At 38.5% G+C, this 17,643-nt stretch overlaps 1 protein-coding gene across 3 annotated transcripts in view; it reads left to right on the forward strand.

Moving 5' to 3' along the window:
- RAB3IP (RAB3A interacting protein) overlaps positions 1 to 17,643 on the forward strand; it is a 45,270-nt gene that overhangs the window by 24,659 nt on the left and 2,968 nt on the right. For all 3 annotated transcript variants that reach the window (XM_055118366.1, XM_055118369.1, XM_055118368.1), the window contains 4 exons: positions 8,233 to 8,310; positions 8,919 to 9,122; positions 12,698 to 12,826; positions 14,718 to 14,830. In XM_055118366.1, coding sequence (XP_054974341.1) covers positions 8,233 to 8,310; positions 8,919 to 9,122; positions 12,698 to 12,826; positions 14,718 to 14,830 — 524 coding nt within the window. The remainder of the gene's footprint in view (positions 1 to 8,232; positions 8,311 to 8,918; positions 9,123 to 12,697; positions 12,827 to 14,717; positions 14,831 to 17,643) is intronic.

Below are 17,643 nucleotides of genomic sequence, written 5' to 3' on the forward strand. Positions count from 1 at the left end.
GATAGATTTAACCTTACAAATTTCCCTAAGTCCACTAACAAAAATAATTTTACACCCCCAAGAAAGCGGCTGGTATATTAAGCTGAACCTTCCTCACTGCAGAACCTTGTAGACTGGTGTGGTGTGTGTGGGGGGGTAGGGTGTTTGGGATCTTTAAGGAAAAAAAAATCTTCCTCAGAAATGCAGGGTCAGTCACTTAAAATAATGTGAAAAGAAATGGAATCCCAGCATCAGGTTTGAAAATGTATGAGTGGATAAAAAGGTAGAGTTTAATTTTGTTGTTGCCAAATATTCAGGGCAGGGGCAAGGCACTGTTTTCAGCAAGGGCCCTTTGGACACTGAGAACATCATTCCCAGGCCGGAAGATACAGGCAGACAGGCCACAGCAGCCAGCAGCGGGCATGTGCCTGTCCCAGGGCCAGAGCACAGGAATTTGTGGGCTGGGCTTGGGTGTCCCTCCGTCCTGGTGTAGGGATCGCTTAGAGTGGTGCTCCCAAGGCGCAAGAGGGCTCTTCCTCTTGGGCAGGGCGGGGGCACTGTGCCCCCGTGAGTTGGTGGTGCACTTTCTGTTTGTTCACCTAATGAAAGGAGATTTCTAGGGGGTTGCTAAGGGATTTTCCCCCCTAAAGGGTGGCAGGTCAAATATATTTGGATACCTTTTCTTTCGAATGTCTCTCTCTCTCTTTTTTTTAACCACACCAGAGGTATTGAATGCCGAGGTAGGAATCTGAAGTGGATGACCTGAAGAGTGTTGCAAGTCATATATGATTATTAGAAAGCACTCTTTGTCTCCACCCTGCCACCGGAACTAAGTTTTTAACCAACTCCTTGTTTCTCAGTCAGGGTGCCATTGACTTTATAGGACATTAGTATTAGACTTCTCCCAGAAGCAAGTAGGGTTTAGGCATATGCATATGTAAAAATACATATATACATTTACAGAAAGAGGCTGATAAAAGGAATTGCTCCTGGGATTATGGAGGTGGGCAAGTCTTCATGATTGTGGGGTAAGTAGGGTGAGATCAGGGAGCCAATGGTGTCATTCCAGTTTGAGTCCAAAGGACAGCCCGCCCGAGAGACCCGAGGGGATAGAATCTGAAGACTGGCAGGCAGGGGACTCGAGGAGGGGGTGTCTTAGTTTGAGTTGAAGGCAGAATCCTGTTGCTTCTGGAGATCAGCCTTGGTATTCTGGTTAGGTCCCGGGTGAATTGGCTGAGATCCACCCACACTGGGTGGTGATGTGACCTGTACGACTTACTCTCCCAATGTAGACAGTAATCTCACCCAGAAACACCTTCCCAGAAGTGACCAGAGTAATGTCTGACCAGGTCTCTCAGCAGCCTCTGTCCCAGTCAAGTTGGCACAGAAACTTAGCCATCATATTTGGCTCCGCCCCCAAAGTGCCAGTAATATCTCTGATCATTTTGGCTACTTAGAAATATCCCCCCTGGAGGGTAGGGGGAAATTCTTACTTGGTTAAGAGTTATTACCATAGAGGGTCTTCTTTGAATTAAGACTTGAGTCTTCTAAAAATTTTTTTTTTAGGAAAATGTTGATGTGTTATAACTGATGCCATTAACACAGGAATTCCCACTCACCCCGAAAATTTAATTACTGGAACTTTTTATGTAGGACCGGGGATGCGACTCAAGTGGTAGAGCATATGCCATGCATGTTGCAGGCCCTAGGTTCTTTCCCTGGCACTGCATGCCCTGTCCCCCACCCCAGCATTGCTGGGGGTGGCCCTGGTAGCACCACAGGGCCTGCGTGTTGAAAGAAACAGCCACCTCCGCCCCTAATAAAAAACTTTGAATGTAATAAAACATTTTGAGAAAAACTTTATCTCAAAATATTTTTATTTTGGGCCATTCCCAGTAGGCTTGGGAGACCATGCAGTGACAGGATTAAACATTTGGAGCTCCAAGCATTTTTATTCACATAACATCTATTTCATCTATTTCAGATTTTTAGTCATGTATATATTTTTACACATGTATTTTGACTGGAGCGATAGCACAGCGGGTAGGGTGTTTACCTTGCACACAGCTGACCTGGGTTCAATTCCTCTGTCCCTCTCGGAGAGCCCGGCAAGCTACCGAGAATATCCTGTCTGCATGCAGAGCCTGGCAAGCTGCCTATGGCACATTTGATATGCCAAAAACAGTAACAACAAATCTCACATTGGAGACGTTACTGGTGCCCGCTCAAGCAAATTAATGAACAATGGGATGACAGTGCTACAGTGCAGATATATTTTATCCTTTACCATCTTTTCATATTTCTAGACCATGTAATAAGAATAGATATTTCTAGTGCATATTCTAGTTTTTTGTTTTTGGGTTTTGACCCACATCTGGTGGCATTCAGGGATCACGCCTGGTGGGACTTGGGGTGCCGGGGCTTGGATCTGGGTCTGCTGCAAGGCAAGCATCTCACCTGCAGTCCTGCTGCGCCAGCGCCCATAAACAAGGGTTTTTTTATTATAGTAGCCCTGCATGGATGCAGAGTCACACAGGGCCGCCCAGGCCCCTCCAAACAGCCTCGACTGCTCCTCTTCCTTGGACTCACTTCATGAACATTTAAAAGCTCGTTTGCTTTTTTTATTAATAAATCATTGGAGATGAGAGGATAATTTGAGGATGGAAATAAAAAACCTGAAGAGTTAGACAATTTGTTATATTGAAGGGATAACAGAAAACGTTTTTTCCCGGTATTGTCTGACTAGAAGAAAGTTCTCTAATGTTATGTGTGGTGGTAGAGTAAAAGGCAGATAAATGAAGCTTTTTGTGTTAATTCTGATTCCCTGCTTGCCTGGCTTCAATTTCAACCCGCTTTGTTTGCTCCTTCTGCCTGTATGTGCACATTCTTCAGATGAGGCAGAAGGAAACAAACTGAAAGGAGCACTTCCCTCTCTGGGCAGGATGCAGAGGACCAGAAATGCAGCTTGCGCAGCTAATGAAAATTATTGTTGAAAAGCAGTTTCTGAGTTACTAATTTAACCCCAACCAATGGCTAATAATTTAGGCATTGTATACTTTCTGGGAAAAAAATTACATTGCTTAAATATGGTTTTAGTAACCAAGAAAGTTCTGTTGAAGCCTGTTATTTGGGAATTTTGAAAATGTGTTGTTTTTCCACGGTCTTTTTAATTGTGCCTTCATAATGTCCATTTGCCACTGGTTCATGAAAATATTTGTTACTCTTATGTATACACATACATGTGCATTTAGTTTCAATAATTAAATGTTACTTTGAATACTGTGAATTTCTACAGGTTTGGTAAACTTGATTTGTAAGCTCATGAACAGTTGTATGAACAGCTCATAATGGTAAATCTTGAACATAACTATACTTTATACTTTATAGCAAAGTTGTCTTAAAAGCAAATGCAAGAACTCTTAAAGTTTTTTATGTTACATGGAATCTGGTATCTGAGATTTTGATACATCAAATCAGTTCAGTAATAGTTTATGTTTACATGAAAATTAATATTAATATGTCAGCTGTGTTTTTGCAAATTTTCATGACATGCCTGGTTTTCTCTCCATAATATTGCGAGGCATAAAGTACAAATTATTGTACCTGTGAAGAAAATAAGGTGTAGTTATACTAAGAAACAATGCTGTGACTCAGAATTCATATCTTTCACTCCTGCACTGAGTACTATGAAAATCATAAATGCTCTTGCATTTGTTCTAAGCCACCAAAAAGGAGTCATCGTTGAGGTCTCTCTCTCTCCTACCTACATTCAACTGTTAGTAAGGTCTTGTAATGCTATATAAAGCAAACTTACTCACCTGTCTCTTTTGATGTTGCTAAAACTGTTTTCCAACCTACATCATTTCTTTTTCTTTAAATTTTTTTTTTAATTTGGGGCTACACTTGGCAATGCTCAAGGACTGTTCCCAGCTGTATACCTGGGGGCCCTACCAGCAGTGATGGGGGTGCCATTAGGGGGTGAAACTCAGGCATACTCTGTATGAAGCAGGTACGTAGCCTGTTGGAACTCTGGCCCAAAACAGTGTTATAAAGTAAGTGAAACAGGCTGGAGAGAGTCCAGGGGGCCCAGGTTCTGTGCCTGGCATTCCTTATGGTACCCTGAGCACTGCCAGTAGTCATTCTGAGCTGAGTCAGGAGTCACCCCTGAGTATCATGGGCTGTGGCCCCCAAATAAAACAAAATTAAAGTCAAACAGAGCCAGAGATAAACAGGGCATAAAACCCCAGCTTTATGTGTAGCAAAGTTGGATCCCCAGTACTGTCTGGTCTCCTGAGCACTGAGGCAGGAATAGATCCTCAGCATCCCGCGGAGTGCCTCTCCACCCGTCTAAGAAATGTGAAATGATACTAAAAGTACTTAAACATTTTTATGATGTAAAAATATTTTTCTCACAAAAATACATGTGGGGTCAGGGATAGAACTCAGTGGTAAAGTACTCAGATGAGGCCCCGAGTTCGATTCTGCACCTCTGCAACCCCCCCCTCCTAATTAAAACATACATCTAGGATTTTTACATTTTTTAAAAAAAAATTTGTGGAATAGCTGTGACTCAGTATCTGTTAACTTGTATTTGAAAAGCACGTGTTAACAAAAATATTTCAACTTCAGATGAAGATCAGGTCTAAGTTTTATTTTTAAGATTAGATTGAATGCTACTTGATAGCTCACAGATACACTAATCCAAACAGAAGTGGTACATATTTTTCTGGATTAAATCACTGTATTGAATTTTCAGTTCTAGTACCCATTACATAAAGATTTTCTCAGAAAACTTCCTAGTGTTTTCCTCTATTCCTTTTTTTTCTTTTTGGGTCACACCCAGTGATGCTCAGGGGTTACTCCTGAGTCTACACTCAGGAATTACTCCTGGCGGTGCTTGGAGGACCATATGGGATGCTGGGAATTGAACCTGGGTCGGCCTCATGCAAGTCAAAAGCCCTACCCACTGTGCTATCGCTGCAGCCCCTGTTTTCCTCTGTTCTTTAATACCAGTAAATTGCTTTTGCAAATTACTCAGAAAATGTTGGATTTAAACATTATTTTAAACATATTTAAAGCATATTCTTTATCTGTATCACTGCTAACCAGATTTTTAAAAATATGTTTTTATAGAATTTTTAAGTTTAATGACTTGACTGTTCTCATAGATCAGAGGCCTGAAAGCTGTACCCTGAAGTATAAAATGCACTTTAAATCTTTGTACAGCCTCTGGGCTAAGATTAGTTGGTGCACTTTCAGATGGCTGAGGGCAGGAAGACTGTTGTGACATGTGAACACTGCATGAAATGCGGACTTCAGTGCTGGTATATGTGTTTATTGAAATGATCGTACTCAGTTGTTTTTGTAATGTCTGTGGCTGCAATAGAGATTCTCACAACACCAAAAGTACTTCCTCTCTGACCCATCACAGAGAACATTGATTGAGTTCTAATATTGACGACACATCATTATCATTTTTCAGCATTAGGAGTAGGATAAGGATAAAATAAAATTGAAACTTTTTTTCAATCTGCCTTTTGATGTCATCAATTTGAAAACTTCTGTGTAATTTTCAGATAATGTTTCTGCCTGATTTTATCTCTTTCAAGAATTGCTTACATGTATCTTAATTATACCTTCCACCTTATTCTGTGTGCAGAGCTCTGTGTGAAAAGTCTTCCAAATCACTACTACTACGACTACTACTCTCCTACTACGACTGCTACTACTATCACTACTACCAGTACTACTACTACTTCTGGATATTTGTCCTCTAATTTGTTGGTTCTCTAATGCTTCAAAACATTTTTAAAAAGTTGCCCAGCTTTCCTAATTACTTAACCTAAGAGGTTTGGCCAGGTTGCATCATGCACTATTAAAGGAAGCAGAGTACATTTTCAAACGTTTAAATAAATATTCTCTCTAGCACATGAGTTATCAGATCAACTCACATGTGAGTTCAGCCTTTATAATTGAAATGTCATTTATTTTGGAAGGCCAGTTTAATAGAGTTAGTATTTTGAAGTGATATGTAAATATTGCTTTTGCAAGCAGCTGCTATCAGAAAAAAATCAGCGCATTTATAACACTTGTTATTTTTCAAAAGTGGTAGCCTTTTTAGTAAATTGGACAGCTCTCAAAGACCTGAGACCTGAAAATCTTCCATGCACAACTTAGGCTGGTAATCTAGATTTTCACAGTCTCATGTCATTATAAAACATAGATAGTCAAGTTTTTCCTACTTTAACATAATATGTAAATTCGCATTCATGGACAGATGCAAATTACAATTCATTATAATACTGAAAAAGGAAATGAACAGATGGAAGTATCACTGTCAGATTCTGATGTGGAGGTTGTTTTCTACTCATCCACCGAATAGCTGGCCTAGTGAGGTGCCTTTGTCAAACCATTAAGTACTGCTTTAGTGATTTCCTTCCCCACTTCTCGTAAAGGCTGAGATACTTGTGTGTGTTCTATCTCAAGCACCCTATCTGCTGTTTCTATCTTTAATACTTTATAGGAATTATTTTCTATAATTTTTTAATGACTTTGTTTTTCACTTTTAGGGTTTTTATTTTGGGGGGATCAGGAGGGAACCACACCTGGACGTACTTAGAGCTTCTTCCTAGCGCTCTGCTCAGGGATCACTCCTGGCATGCTTGGGGACTATGTGCTCCCAGGGTTTGAACCCAGGTTGGCTGTATGCAAGGCAAGGTGGCTTACCATCTTTGCTGTCTTTCCCGCTCCTAGACTAATGCTTTTAAAGTAAAAGAAGATACCACACTCTTAAAAAAAAGTTTTGGGGGGTGTGTGGGGAACTTGGAGCACCACAGCACTGCCCAGGACTTATTCTCCGCTCTCCTCAGTGATTACTTCTGGTGGTGCCAGGAATGAATCAGGCATGTGTCAGCCCTTGAATTATTTCCTTCTTTTTATTTTTTTATTTATTTTTTATTTTTTCCTTTTTTTTTTTTTTTTACTTTTTGGGTCACACCCAGCAATGCACAGGGGTTGCTCCTGGTTCTACACTCAGGAATTACTCCTGGCGGTGCTCAGGGGACCATATGGGATGCTGGGATTTGAACCCGGGTAGGCCGCGTGCAAGGCAAACGCCCTACCCGCTGTGCTATCGCTCTAACTCCCTGAATTATTTCCTTCTTGAAAACTCTCTAAGATGTCAGTGTCCATAGAGATCCAAGACCTGCCTTCCATGTGGCTGAGTTTGATTCGACCTTCAGCATAGCATGCGGTCTCCTGAACACTGCCAGGAGTCATCCCTGAGCGCAGAGCCGGAAGTAAGCCCTGAGCACCTTTGGATGTGGCTCAGAAGGCAAAAACAAAACATAAAATCTTGGGGCTTCATGTTGTACTCAGGGAAATACCTGGAATTTGAATTCTGAATCTTTGGTTACTAGAATGTCATAAGAAGGTAAGCGTGAAGGCAGGGAGGGATCTTGTTTCTTCTCTCAGTTTATTATCAGGGCCTGGAACAGACTGTCCAAAGAGATCCCGTGGATAAACACTAACCATGGATAAGTCTTACATGAATAAAGGGAAATCAAATCCCTACACGTTTATATTTGTGGTACTTAAATTTAAGATCTTATTAAAAAGCAAACTTTCATTTTCCTCTTTAGATTGTGCCACACCAAATTGTTAGTATTTTGTGTATATTTTTATTGGAAAATTTTAAGCCTTTTTGGCTGTCATACTGGTGTGCTAATATTTTTACTTGTATCTCTGTATGTCTTCACTCACTATAACTGACTAATATCAATGTATGTGTTTTTATATATGTATATTAACCAAGTTACAAACGAAAATGAAAGAGTGGATTTGACACATGTGTCTTGTATTCTCACGCATTCACCTTCCTTATTGCAGCATTGTTCAGATGATTAAACTCATCTTGGATGCCTCAGTGCTAATTAATACCAAAAAAAGGTGCTTTTCCCCTAGTTCTTATTTGATGACAACTAGGGTTAATTTGGGTCAGATTGTCATGTGTTGTTTAATGACAATTTGGGTATATGATGGTGGGTCCAATCGCCTGTGGTTTAAGAGTGCCTCTAAATTTGTATCTCTTAACAGTCACAAAACTGATGAAGTCTCCTAACAAGGTATTTCTCAGAGTGCTCTGGTGCTGTTAAACTGTACGTGACCAATAGATCAGCAGTATATACTTGAGACATTTTTGAAAACAGATGCCATATACTTTGTTTCCAAAATTGGAGTCTTTAACTTTTTCAGGAAGCCCATAAGATGGTGAGAGAAGCCAACGTCAAGCAGGCAACAGCAGAAAAACAGCTGAAAGAGGCCCAAGGAAAGGTCAGTTTTTTCTCTTTAAATAGTATAAAAGATGAAGAAATCAGTGATTCTATGTTTAAGATACCTAAACACATCCGGGAATCTTTTCTAACTGTAAAGGAAGTGTTTGCTTTAGGCTATTTGGAACTACAGAAAATATACAGAAAACTATGAAGAAAGTAAGAACTTTGTGATATAATTAAGTAACTCTTTGCTATACATTTATTTTAGAACCAAATAAAGGCATGTGATTCACGAATATTGTCAAAAGGTTAATATTCAAATTTTAATATTTTATTAATGCTGCTTAAAAAGTCACTGAAATGTTGCTAGTTTTTTTAGGAATGCGCTATAACTAACACAGGTTATTTAAGTTGGCAGTTTTGAATATTCACATAAATGTTTGATACTGTGAATCAATCCAAATATCTAGAAATAGCTCAATCCAAATATCAAGAAAAATCAGAAAACTTGTTTTCACATTCCTTTATGAATTGTCAGGAGATAATACAAATTAAACTTATATTTCACCTGTGAAAGGAAAATGTCCTAATAAAATTGCTAACTTTTTCTTTTGCCTCTGTGAGAAGTGTATTTAGTATATGCAGCTTTGTTGATTTCTTTTCAAGATTGATGTACTTCAAGCGGAAGTAGCTGCATTAAAGACACTTGTCTTGTCCAGTTCTCCAACGTCACCTTCCCAAGAGCCTCTTCCAGGTGGAAAGACACCTTTTAAGAGGGGGCACACAAGAAATAAGAGTACAAGCAGTGCAATGGGTGGCAGTCACCAGGACCTCAGTGTGATTCAGCCAATTGTAAAAGACTGCAAAGAGGTAACGCCAAGGACTGTCCTCTCTGACTCTGTTGATACTTAATAATTCTCATCACTGAGGTTTCAGTTGGGATTTTTGCCAGCAAAATTTTTAGAAGTGACTAGGTAATATTATAATGGGGGAGGCTTGTTTAGAGCTGGCTGCTTTCGGGGATTCTTCGGTTCAATTCTCTGCCTGGCTGACCTTGGAGTACCTGCCGGAGACGTGGTAAGTTTCTTAACATCTTGACATTTTATTTAGGGAGCAAACTGTCATGTGTCAGATAAAGGAGAGGGTGGCTTCAAGGATTTGTCTAGTCACACATACTGTTAGGCTGCACCACGAAAATGGAATATGAAAAAAATGGGGAAAATATTCTGACTTTCTTGAGTAGTGTGTTGCTTTTACTTATGTTCTAGAAAGAGGCTTATATATGTAATGGAGTGGTCTCAGGGATAATTCAGATAATTAAGTAACAAGAATTAAATAGTAGGTTAGTAGCCTTATGCTTTTAAAATGCAGGTTATAAATGTAACATAATATGGAAATATTTGATGCAGCTTTAAGTAAAAGTTGTATAATTTTGTATGATTATAAAATACTTTTTACCTATCACTGTATACTATAAGAAAGTATTTGCATGAGGATTTATTAATAATTCATGGCTCAGGCCCCCCTGTTTTGTGTTTTGTTGTTGTTGTTTAGACTATTTTACACTATTGAATTCAAGTTCTTAATTTAAGCTATGTGGGCATGGTCACTTGAAATTTTGCATGGAAGTCATGAGTTTATTACATGGAATAACCAGAGGTTATTACCTATTTTAAATGACTTGTATTTTGTTTAGTTATTTTTAAAAGATTCAAGAAGTTAGAGAGCAGCTAAATAAATCAATCATATAGAAATATGAGAGAATCAAGTTTGCAATGGTTTTTGTTAAATATGTGAAGATTTACAAAATTATAATATTTTTTAAATTAAAATAATGTTTTCAGTGACTCGGGTGACTTTTTTTTTGCTATGGTTTTTTCATGTAATTATATATTTTTACTATTTAAACTTTTAATTTCTCTCATGGAACATTTTTAGGTTTAAGGTTTTTTTGTTTTTTGGTTTTTGGTTTTTTTTTTTGGCTTGTTGGGTCACACCCAGTGATTCTCAGGGGTTGTTCTTGGCTCTTCACTCAGGAATTACTCCTGGTGGTGTTCTGGGGACCATATGGAGATGTGGGGATCGAACCCAAGTAGGCTCCTTGCAGTGCAAACGCTGTACCTGCTGTACTATTGCTCTGGTTCTTAGATTTAATGAGAGTTTATAAAATGCCTTAGAGTATGAATAGGCTGTTTATAGCTTCAAGATAATAGCTTTTTTTTTAATTGAATCACCATGAGATATAGTTACAAAGCTTTCATGTTTGAGTTTCAGTCATCAAACACCTTTCCCTCCACCAGTGCACATTTTCCACCACCAGTGTCTCTAGTATCATCCCCACCCCCCTGCCTCTATGGCAGACAATTTCCTGCATACTCTCTTTCTCTCCTTTCGGGCAATATGGTTTGCAATACAGATACTGAGAGGCCATCATGTTTGGTCCTTTATCTACTTTCAGCACACATCCCATCCCGAGCAATCCCTCCAACCATCATTGACTTAGTGATCCCTTCTCTATCCCAGCTATCTTCTCCCTCAGCTCATGAGGCAGGCTTCCAACTATGGAGCAATATTCCTGGCCCTTGTGTCTACTGTCCTTGGGTGTCAAGATAATAGTTTTTGCTTCTAGTAAAGCCTGTACTCTATTCTGTGAAAAAATTGCAAAAAGTTTTATTAGACAAAGGAAATGCACAGATTTGACCTGTGTATGTCTTAGGAAAGGATACAAGCATTTGGAGCACAGGTTTGTCATCTACGCACTACCATGCATTAGACAAGGCTTCAAAATCAAGTCACTTAATGTGAGTTTGAAATTTTAATGGGTATTTTGCTCTGTGACCTTGGACAGGTTGCTTTCATTCAACCTCACTTTCCTGACCACTGATGTGGAGGTCATAAGATCTATCTCTCACTATAAATAGGATTAAGTGTCATAGGGCCCCTTTTCTTGCAAGGGGTGCACATCCAGCTGTACACAGGGGTTACTCCTGGTGTGTTGTTTGAGGGGTTACTCCTGGGGACCTTGTGGTAATGGTGATAGAATTTAAGCCTCCTTCAAGCAAAGGATTGCTTGTTAAAAATTACTTAGCATAGTTCCTGGGCAGAAACAGTTCTCATTAAATTTAGGTTACTATGTTTAAACTAAAATTTTTCATGAGATTGCTTATTTGCATTGAGGTTTATGTGAATCAACAAACTTCACAATTAAATCTGAAATATATAAGTATTATCTGTTAATAATTTTTTTTTTCTTTTTGGATCATACCCAGTGTTGCACAGGGATCACTCCTGGCTCATGTATCCAGGAATTACTCCTGGTGGTGCTTGGGGGACCATATGGGATGCTGGGAATCGAACTCGGGTTGGCCGCATGCAAGGCAAACCCCTTACCCGCTGTGCTCCAGCCCCTATCTGTTAATATTTCTATCCCTTCCTTTCCCTTTAGCTTTGATTCCCCCCAAAATTTACGGAATGGGATGAAAAAAACTTGCATTGAAGTTGCTATTATACATTTGAAGGAGAATCTAGATGGAAGCTGCATCAGCTCAGCCTTCTGTTACTTTCCTGTAGACTTCCTGCACGTCTGATTAAGCTGTCCAGCGGTGTAGCTGTAGTCAGCATGCTCTTACACTGTAGCCAGTGCTTAGATAGGAGTGGCTGAGGATACAGCAGGATGAGGGCTGTTGCTCTGTCTGGGTGGCTTGGCTCTACCTGTGTTGATAGCAGGTTCTTACCTGAGCCAAAGGAACCTGAAGCTTTTTAAGAAGGAGTACTTGGGACATGTTATTAAAGGGAGGAGGCAAGGAGAGGGTTAACTGGAAAAGTGAGAAGTAGGCTGGGGCCATCTTGCAGTTACTGTTCATTGCCATACTTGAAAACAACTAAATATCATATCTTACGGTAGTCAGTCTAGAAGTATGTACGTGTTTCTAGTAGGCTTGCTGCTTATGCCGTAAATGTTTAGGCTTGCTGCTTATGCTATAAACACTTTGGGAATTCTTTTGGAAATGCTTTCAAGTAATATGAATAAGTGCTTTAATTTTCTGATTCCAAGCTATATTTTGCAAGTTAGTCAGTCTCTGTCTATTCATTTTACTAAATTAATTTGCTTCACATTGCTTATTATTTTCAGAAAGGCTTGCCATTGTTTTTAATGTTCAGGACAATACACATGTCTTCCTTAAGAACAGCTCCAACATATTTTTGGAGTGAGATGGGAATAATGTCAGCTTAATAGGACACCAGAGTGAAAGGGTCAATTTGGTGCTTTTTTTTTTTAACCTCAGAATTGCTACTATATATTACAGGTAATCAAAAATGGTTCAGTTCTGTATTATAAATGAAGATTAGTAATTTTTTGGTACTGTTTTAAGTTTTGGTTTTACAAAATGATTTATGTTTGTATTTTGAAAAATGTTATTTTGTATTTTCTTTTGGTTTCTTAGGCTGATTTATCTCTGTATAATGAATTCAGATCTTGGAAGGATGAGCCCACAATGGACAGAACGTGTCCTTTCCTGGACAAAATCTACCAGGAAGACATCTTTCCATGTTTAACATTCTCAAAAAGTGAGGTAATTGAAAAAACTTTGATAGGAGCACATTAGTGTTGCTTCTGTACCTTTTCCTAAACCATGTTGGCCCATATAGTTTAGTAAAATCTCAGTAAACAGTTATAGTCCTATTTTATATTTTTTCCATTCTGAGTTAGAATCATAATAATTTCTTAGCATTAGTTATTGAGTGTTTTTCCTTACTTGAGCAGAGGATCATTTGCACAGAAGTGTGTATTCTGTATGTGTGAAGTATAAATTACGGTATTATTCAAGCATAATTGTATGCTTGAAGGTATGCAAGGTCTGTATACTTGAAGTTGTATGTTGTGTTCATCTGTGAGATCAGTCATGCTTCATTTCTCTCTTTTTTGTGGTGCGGAGTTCACTTGCACACAGGCAGACAAGTGTCCTCCCATGGAGCCACATCCCTGGCTCATTCTCCCAACCCTTAAAACGGAAATTCACTGAAGTGGATTAAATAGTGTATGTAAGAACTGTGCAAATACAAGATTGTAGTTTTCATTTTTTCTTGTGGAAGATTTGTCTACAGATATCTGGTTAAGAAATTTAATCCTAAGAGTTTTGCATTAAATCTTTAAAGGATTTATTGATAACATTACTTGAAAAAGTAGTTAAGAGGAAAGTTTAACGTACTTTGATAAATACGTTATTGTGACTCTGTGCTTGGTTTCAGGTTCTCAGTTTTAATAATTTTCCAAATTCAAGTAGATTGCCTGTTTATCACTCATTACCATTTATATCTGGACATTTAATATTTGATAATGTAGTTCTTTAGTAGATTCATGCGTGTGCACATAAAAGTTAAAGTATATAGCTATAGTTTGTTAATATATTGCTGATTTTTGGATGAATCAGTTTTTTATATTAAAGTAGCACTGGCTTATGACATAGGTTTTAGGCATACAGCATTGCAGTTTGGCATCTGATGTGCCACTTTATCATTTCTACTGACATTTAATCTCCTTCTGTCACCATGTAGTTGACCCCTTTTATCTGGTTTCCTTCAATACTTTCCCGCGGGTAATCACCACTTGTTCTCATAATTTAATAATTTTTTCTGTTTTATTGTATTTGTTCGTGTCATTTTTAAGTTTCATTTTGTCATATGTATATACTGCTTTATGATCACCACCAAAAATCTAATTTTCATCCAACCCCAAGCATGGTGGGATGAACCCCACCACCCATGCATTTTACCTGCCCCATTCCTCTTCCCCTCTGGTAACCACCATTCTGTTACCAAAATCTGTCTTTGTTTATATTCCACATATCTGTGAAAGAATAACCTATTTGTCTTTCTCTGTCTGATAAAGCATGATCCCTTCAAGTTTCATCGTGTACAAAATGAATGTCCCAGTGCTTAATTTTTTTAAGTCTGTGCAATGTATTTTGATATAAATGGCAATTCCACCTTCTTAAAAATTGCTAAGTAATATTCCTGAGTATATTTAAATTTCCTTTATCCATTCAGCCACCAGTGGGCACTTGGGTTATTTCCATACTTTGGTTATTGTGAACAGTGCTATAGTGAACGTAGAGATGCATGTGACCAATAATAAAATACACTGCATAGTTTTAATAAAGGGCCGGATCATTAATTTTGGGCAGGCATCAGTGGTGGCGTTCATTGCAGTTAAAAAGAGGTGGCACAAACTGGAATTAATGCCTTTAATTCTTTTCTTGATTATAAATATAGTAATTTAGTTATAATTTAATTGCCTTTCATATAATTATTGAATTGTGAGTTTAAACAAAGATTATGTTAACCTTCTTCTTGGTTAAAGCCAAACTAGTGGAACTTGAGAGATTTTTTAAGCAGTTTACCATGAAATACAGTTTTGATCATTTCTGCCAGCATAACATATAATACTGTTCTGTTGTGTTAAAGTTGGCTTCAGCTGTTCTGGAGGCGGTGGAAAACAATACGCTAAGCATTGAACCTGTGGGATTGCAGCCTATTCGATTTGTGAAAGCTTCTGCAGTCGAATGTGGAGGACCAAAGTATGTTTTCAAAATCATGTCTCCTGGAAGATACTGAGCTACATATATTTTTACAATGTGTTATAGTTCTTTAGGGGTTTTTTTTTCCAGCTTTAAATGTTAATTTATTGTCAATTTTCTGGAGTTTATATGAATCAAAGACCATCTACAAACAGTATGGTGATACAGTAAATCAAATCTAGCATTAAAGGCGAGTTATTTATTTTTAATTTTTTAAATTTTATTGAATAACCGTGAGATAGTTACAAGCTTTCATGTTTGGGTTATAATCTCACAATGATCAAACACCCATCCCTCCATCAGTGCACATTCCCCACCACCAGTATCCCGGGTATATTTCCCCTTTCCTACCCTCCCCCTGCCTCTAAGGCAGACAATATTCCCCATACTCTCTCTTTTGGGCATTATAGCTTGCAACACAGACACTGAGAGGTCACCATGTTTGTTCCATTATCTACTTTCAGCATGCATCTCCCATCCCAACTGATTCCTCCAGCCATCATTTTCTTAGTGATCCCTTCTCTATTCCATCTGCCTTCTCCCCTCCGCTCATGAAGCAGTCTTCCAGCTATGGGACAATTCCTTGTATCTGCTGTCCTTGGGTGTCAGTAAAGGCGAGTTCTTTTATTTACAAACATATACACATATAATTCTGATTGTTCAGGTATAAGAAACCTGTTTTGAGATTTTTGTTTGTTTGTTTTTGGGTCAACCTGGTGATGCTCAGGGGTCACTCCTGGCTCATGCACTCAGGAATTACTCCTAGAGGTGCCTGGGGGACCATATGGGATGCTGGGATTCGAACCTGGGTCTGCCGCATGCAAGGCAAATACCCTACACACTGTGCTATTGCTCCAGCACCAAGATTTTTTTTAAACTGTATATTGAAACTCAATATTTTATGGAATCAATTTAATGGGTCATAAGCAGATTTTGTATTTATTATACTTGTGTAGCTATGCTTACTGAGTTTCTGTGTGAAGTACTGCTTCCTGAGGATTTCCAGGAAAAATACTTAGGCAAGACAGGAAATTAGACCCAAGTCTTATAAGGCATGAAAGCAGATTATCAAAAATGCTTGATTAGTCTTTTCCTGCTGTTACTAAGGGATTTAACTTTGGAAAATAATCAGGTCTGTCTCCCATATGTGAGGGATACTTTGGCATTTTTATAAACCTTTGGAAGTGAACTCCCACATTTTATAGCAAGGCAGTTTATTATATGTCTATCCACACATACAATGCATTGGCAAATATCAGAAGATGACAGAGATACCGGTTAAAGTGGATTTGGGTGTAACATTTTAATAAACTTACTCAGTTGATTAGGGTTAAGGAACACTTTACCTAATTTAAGTATATTGTGCTCGTTGTAATGGTGCTAGCAGCCAAGATTGTTTATAGTGTATATTGTGTATGAAGATGTAATACTTGGCCTTTTTAATTGTTTTTGTTTGTTTGTTTTTTCTTTTTGGGTCACACCTGGCAATGCACAGGGGTTACTCCTGGCTCTGCACTCAGGAATTACTCCTGGCCTTGCTCAGGAGACCATATGGGATGCTGGGAATCAACCTGGGTCAGCCACGTGCAAGGCAAATGCCTTACCAGCTGTGCTATTGCTCCAGCTTCCACGTGGCCTTTTCAATTTTAAACAAAATTGAAACATGGCGCTCACCAAGGCCTTGTGGGTAATCTTTGAGGAATGGCGCAATGCTATGGAAATTTCAAGAAAGCATTATTCTTATGCTGCTGGTGATACGGACTGTTCAGGAAGGTATTTGCTATTAAAGGAACATTGAGGCTAAATCTTTTTTTTTTAAGAGATAAAGGGAAAACTTATAATAATTTCTATCCCTCCTGTATACATGGAAGAGATCCAACAAAACTGGCTAACTTTGCACATGGTCTAAGTTACCATTTTTAAATAGCTTAGCTACTGCAGGGAAGAAGATGGCTGGTTAGAATTTACCAGAAAGACTTAATCAAATGAAGGCATGCAGATTTTCTGCCCTTCCCACTACCTTCCCCAGAGATGGCCTGACACATGTAAATATCAGAGACAAAAGCTCTTTGAAGAGATAAGAATTCTTTTGTGATTTGAATGGCCACCTCTGAAATAGTTTAAATACACTTTCTGCTTTCTTAATACAGCTGGTAAATTTGTATCATATGCTGACCAGTGACCCATCTGTCTTCTCTCATTGTCTATAGTATGCCAGGTAAAGCTAGGTACAGAGAGATGATTAAGTCAATCCATGTCCTCAAGAGACTTACAACTTAATTCCATCCAGAAAGTCTGCATACAACCCGAGTTTAGATTTTATTGCATGTGGACAGTTTGGCATTTCTAAATGTAGAATTGTAAGACTCAGCATTTTTGTAAAGTGGCCTATCCCTTTGTATTTCTCAGGTGTTGGGACCACATTAAATGACTAACAACTAACCATACACACCCAAAAGTATATCATCTGAGAGCTATTATCCTGCCCGACTTTTTTGAGAGATGAAGAGTCATTATTAGATTTTTTTTTCCCAACTGAGGAAGAAGTTGAAATTCTGATAGAAAGCTGGGAGCTCCCTAGCACCTGATTACTGATTTGTAAATTTGCTCCAGGATCAGATACATTCTTAAAATACATAGTTTTGATTTCCAAAACCATTGTTAATGTGATGTATTAACCTTGTCATAATATAGGCCCAGCAAAGCAAAGACTGTCAGCACTGCTGACCTGCATCTAGAATAGCGTCTGCTACATAGGAAGCTCTCATATTGGCTGTATTAGTAACGGTCTGCAGTCTGGGGTAAATATTTTA

Source organism: Sorex araneus, chromosome 10 (assembly GCF_027595985.1).
Source record: "Sorex araneus isolate mSorAra2 chromosome 10, mSorAra2.pri, whole genome shotgun sequence".
NCBI lineage: Eukaryota > Metazoa > Chordata > Mammalia > Eulipotyphla > Soricidae > Sorex > Sorex araneus.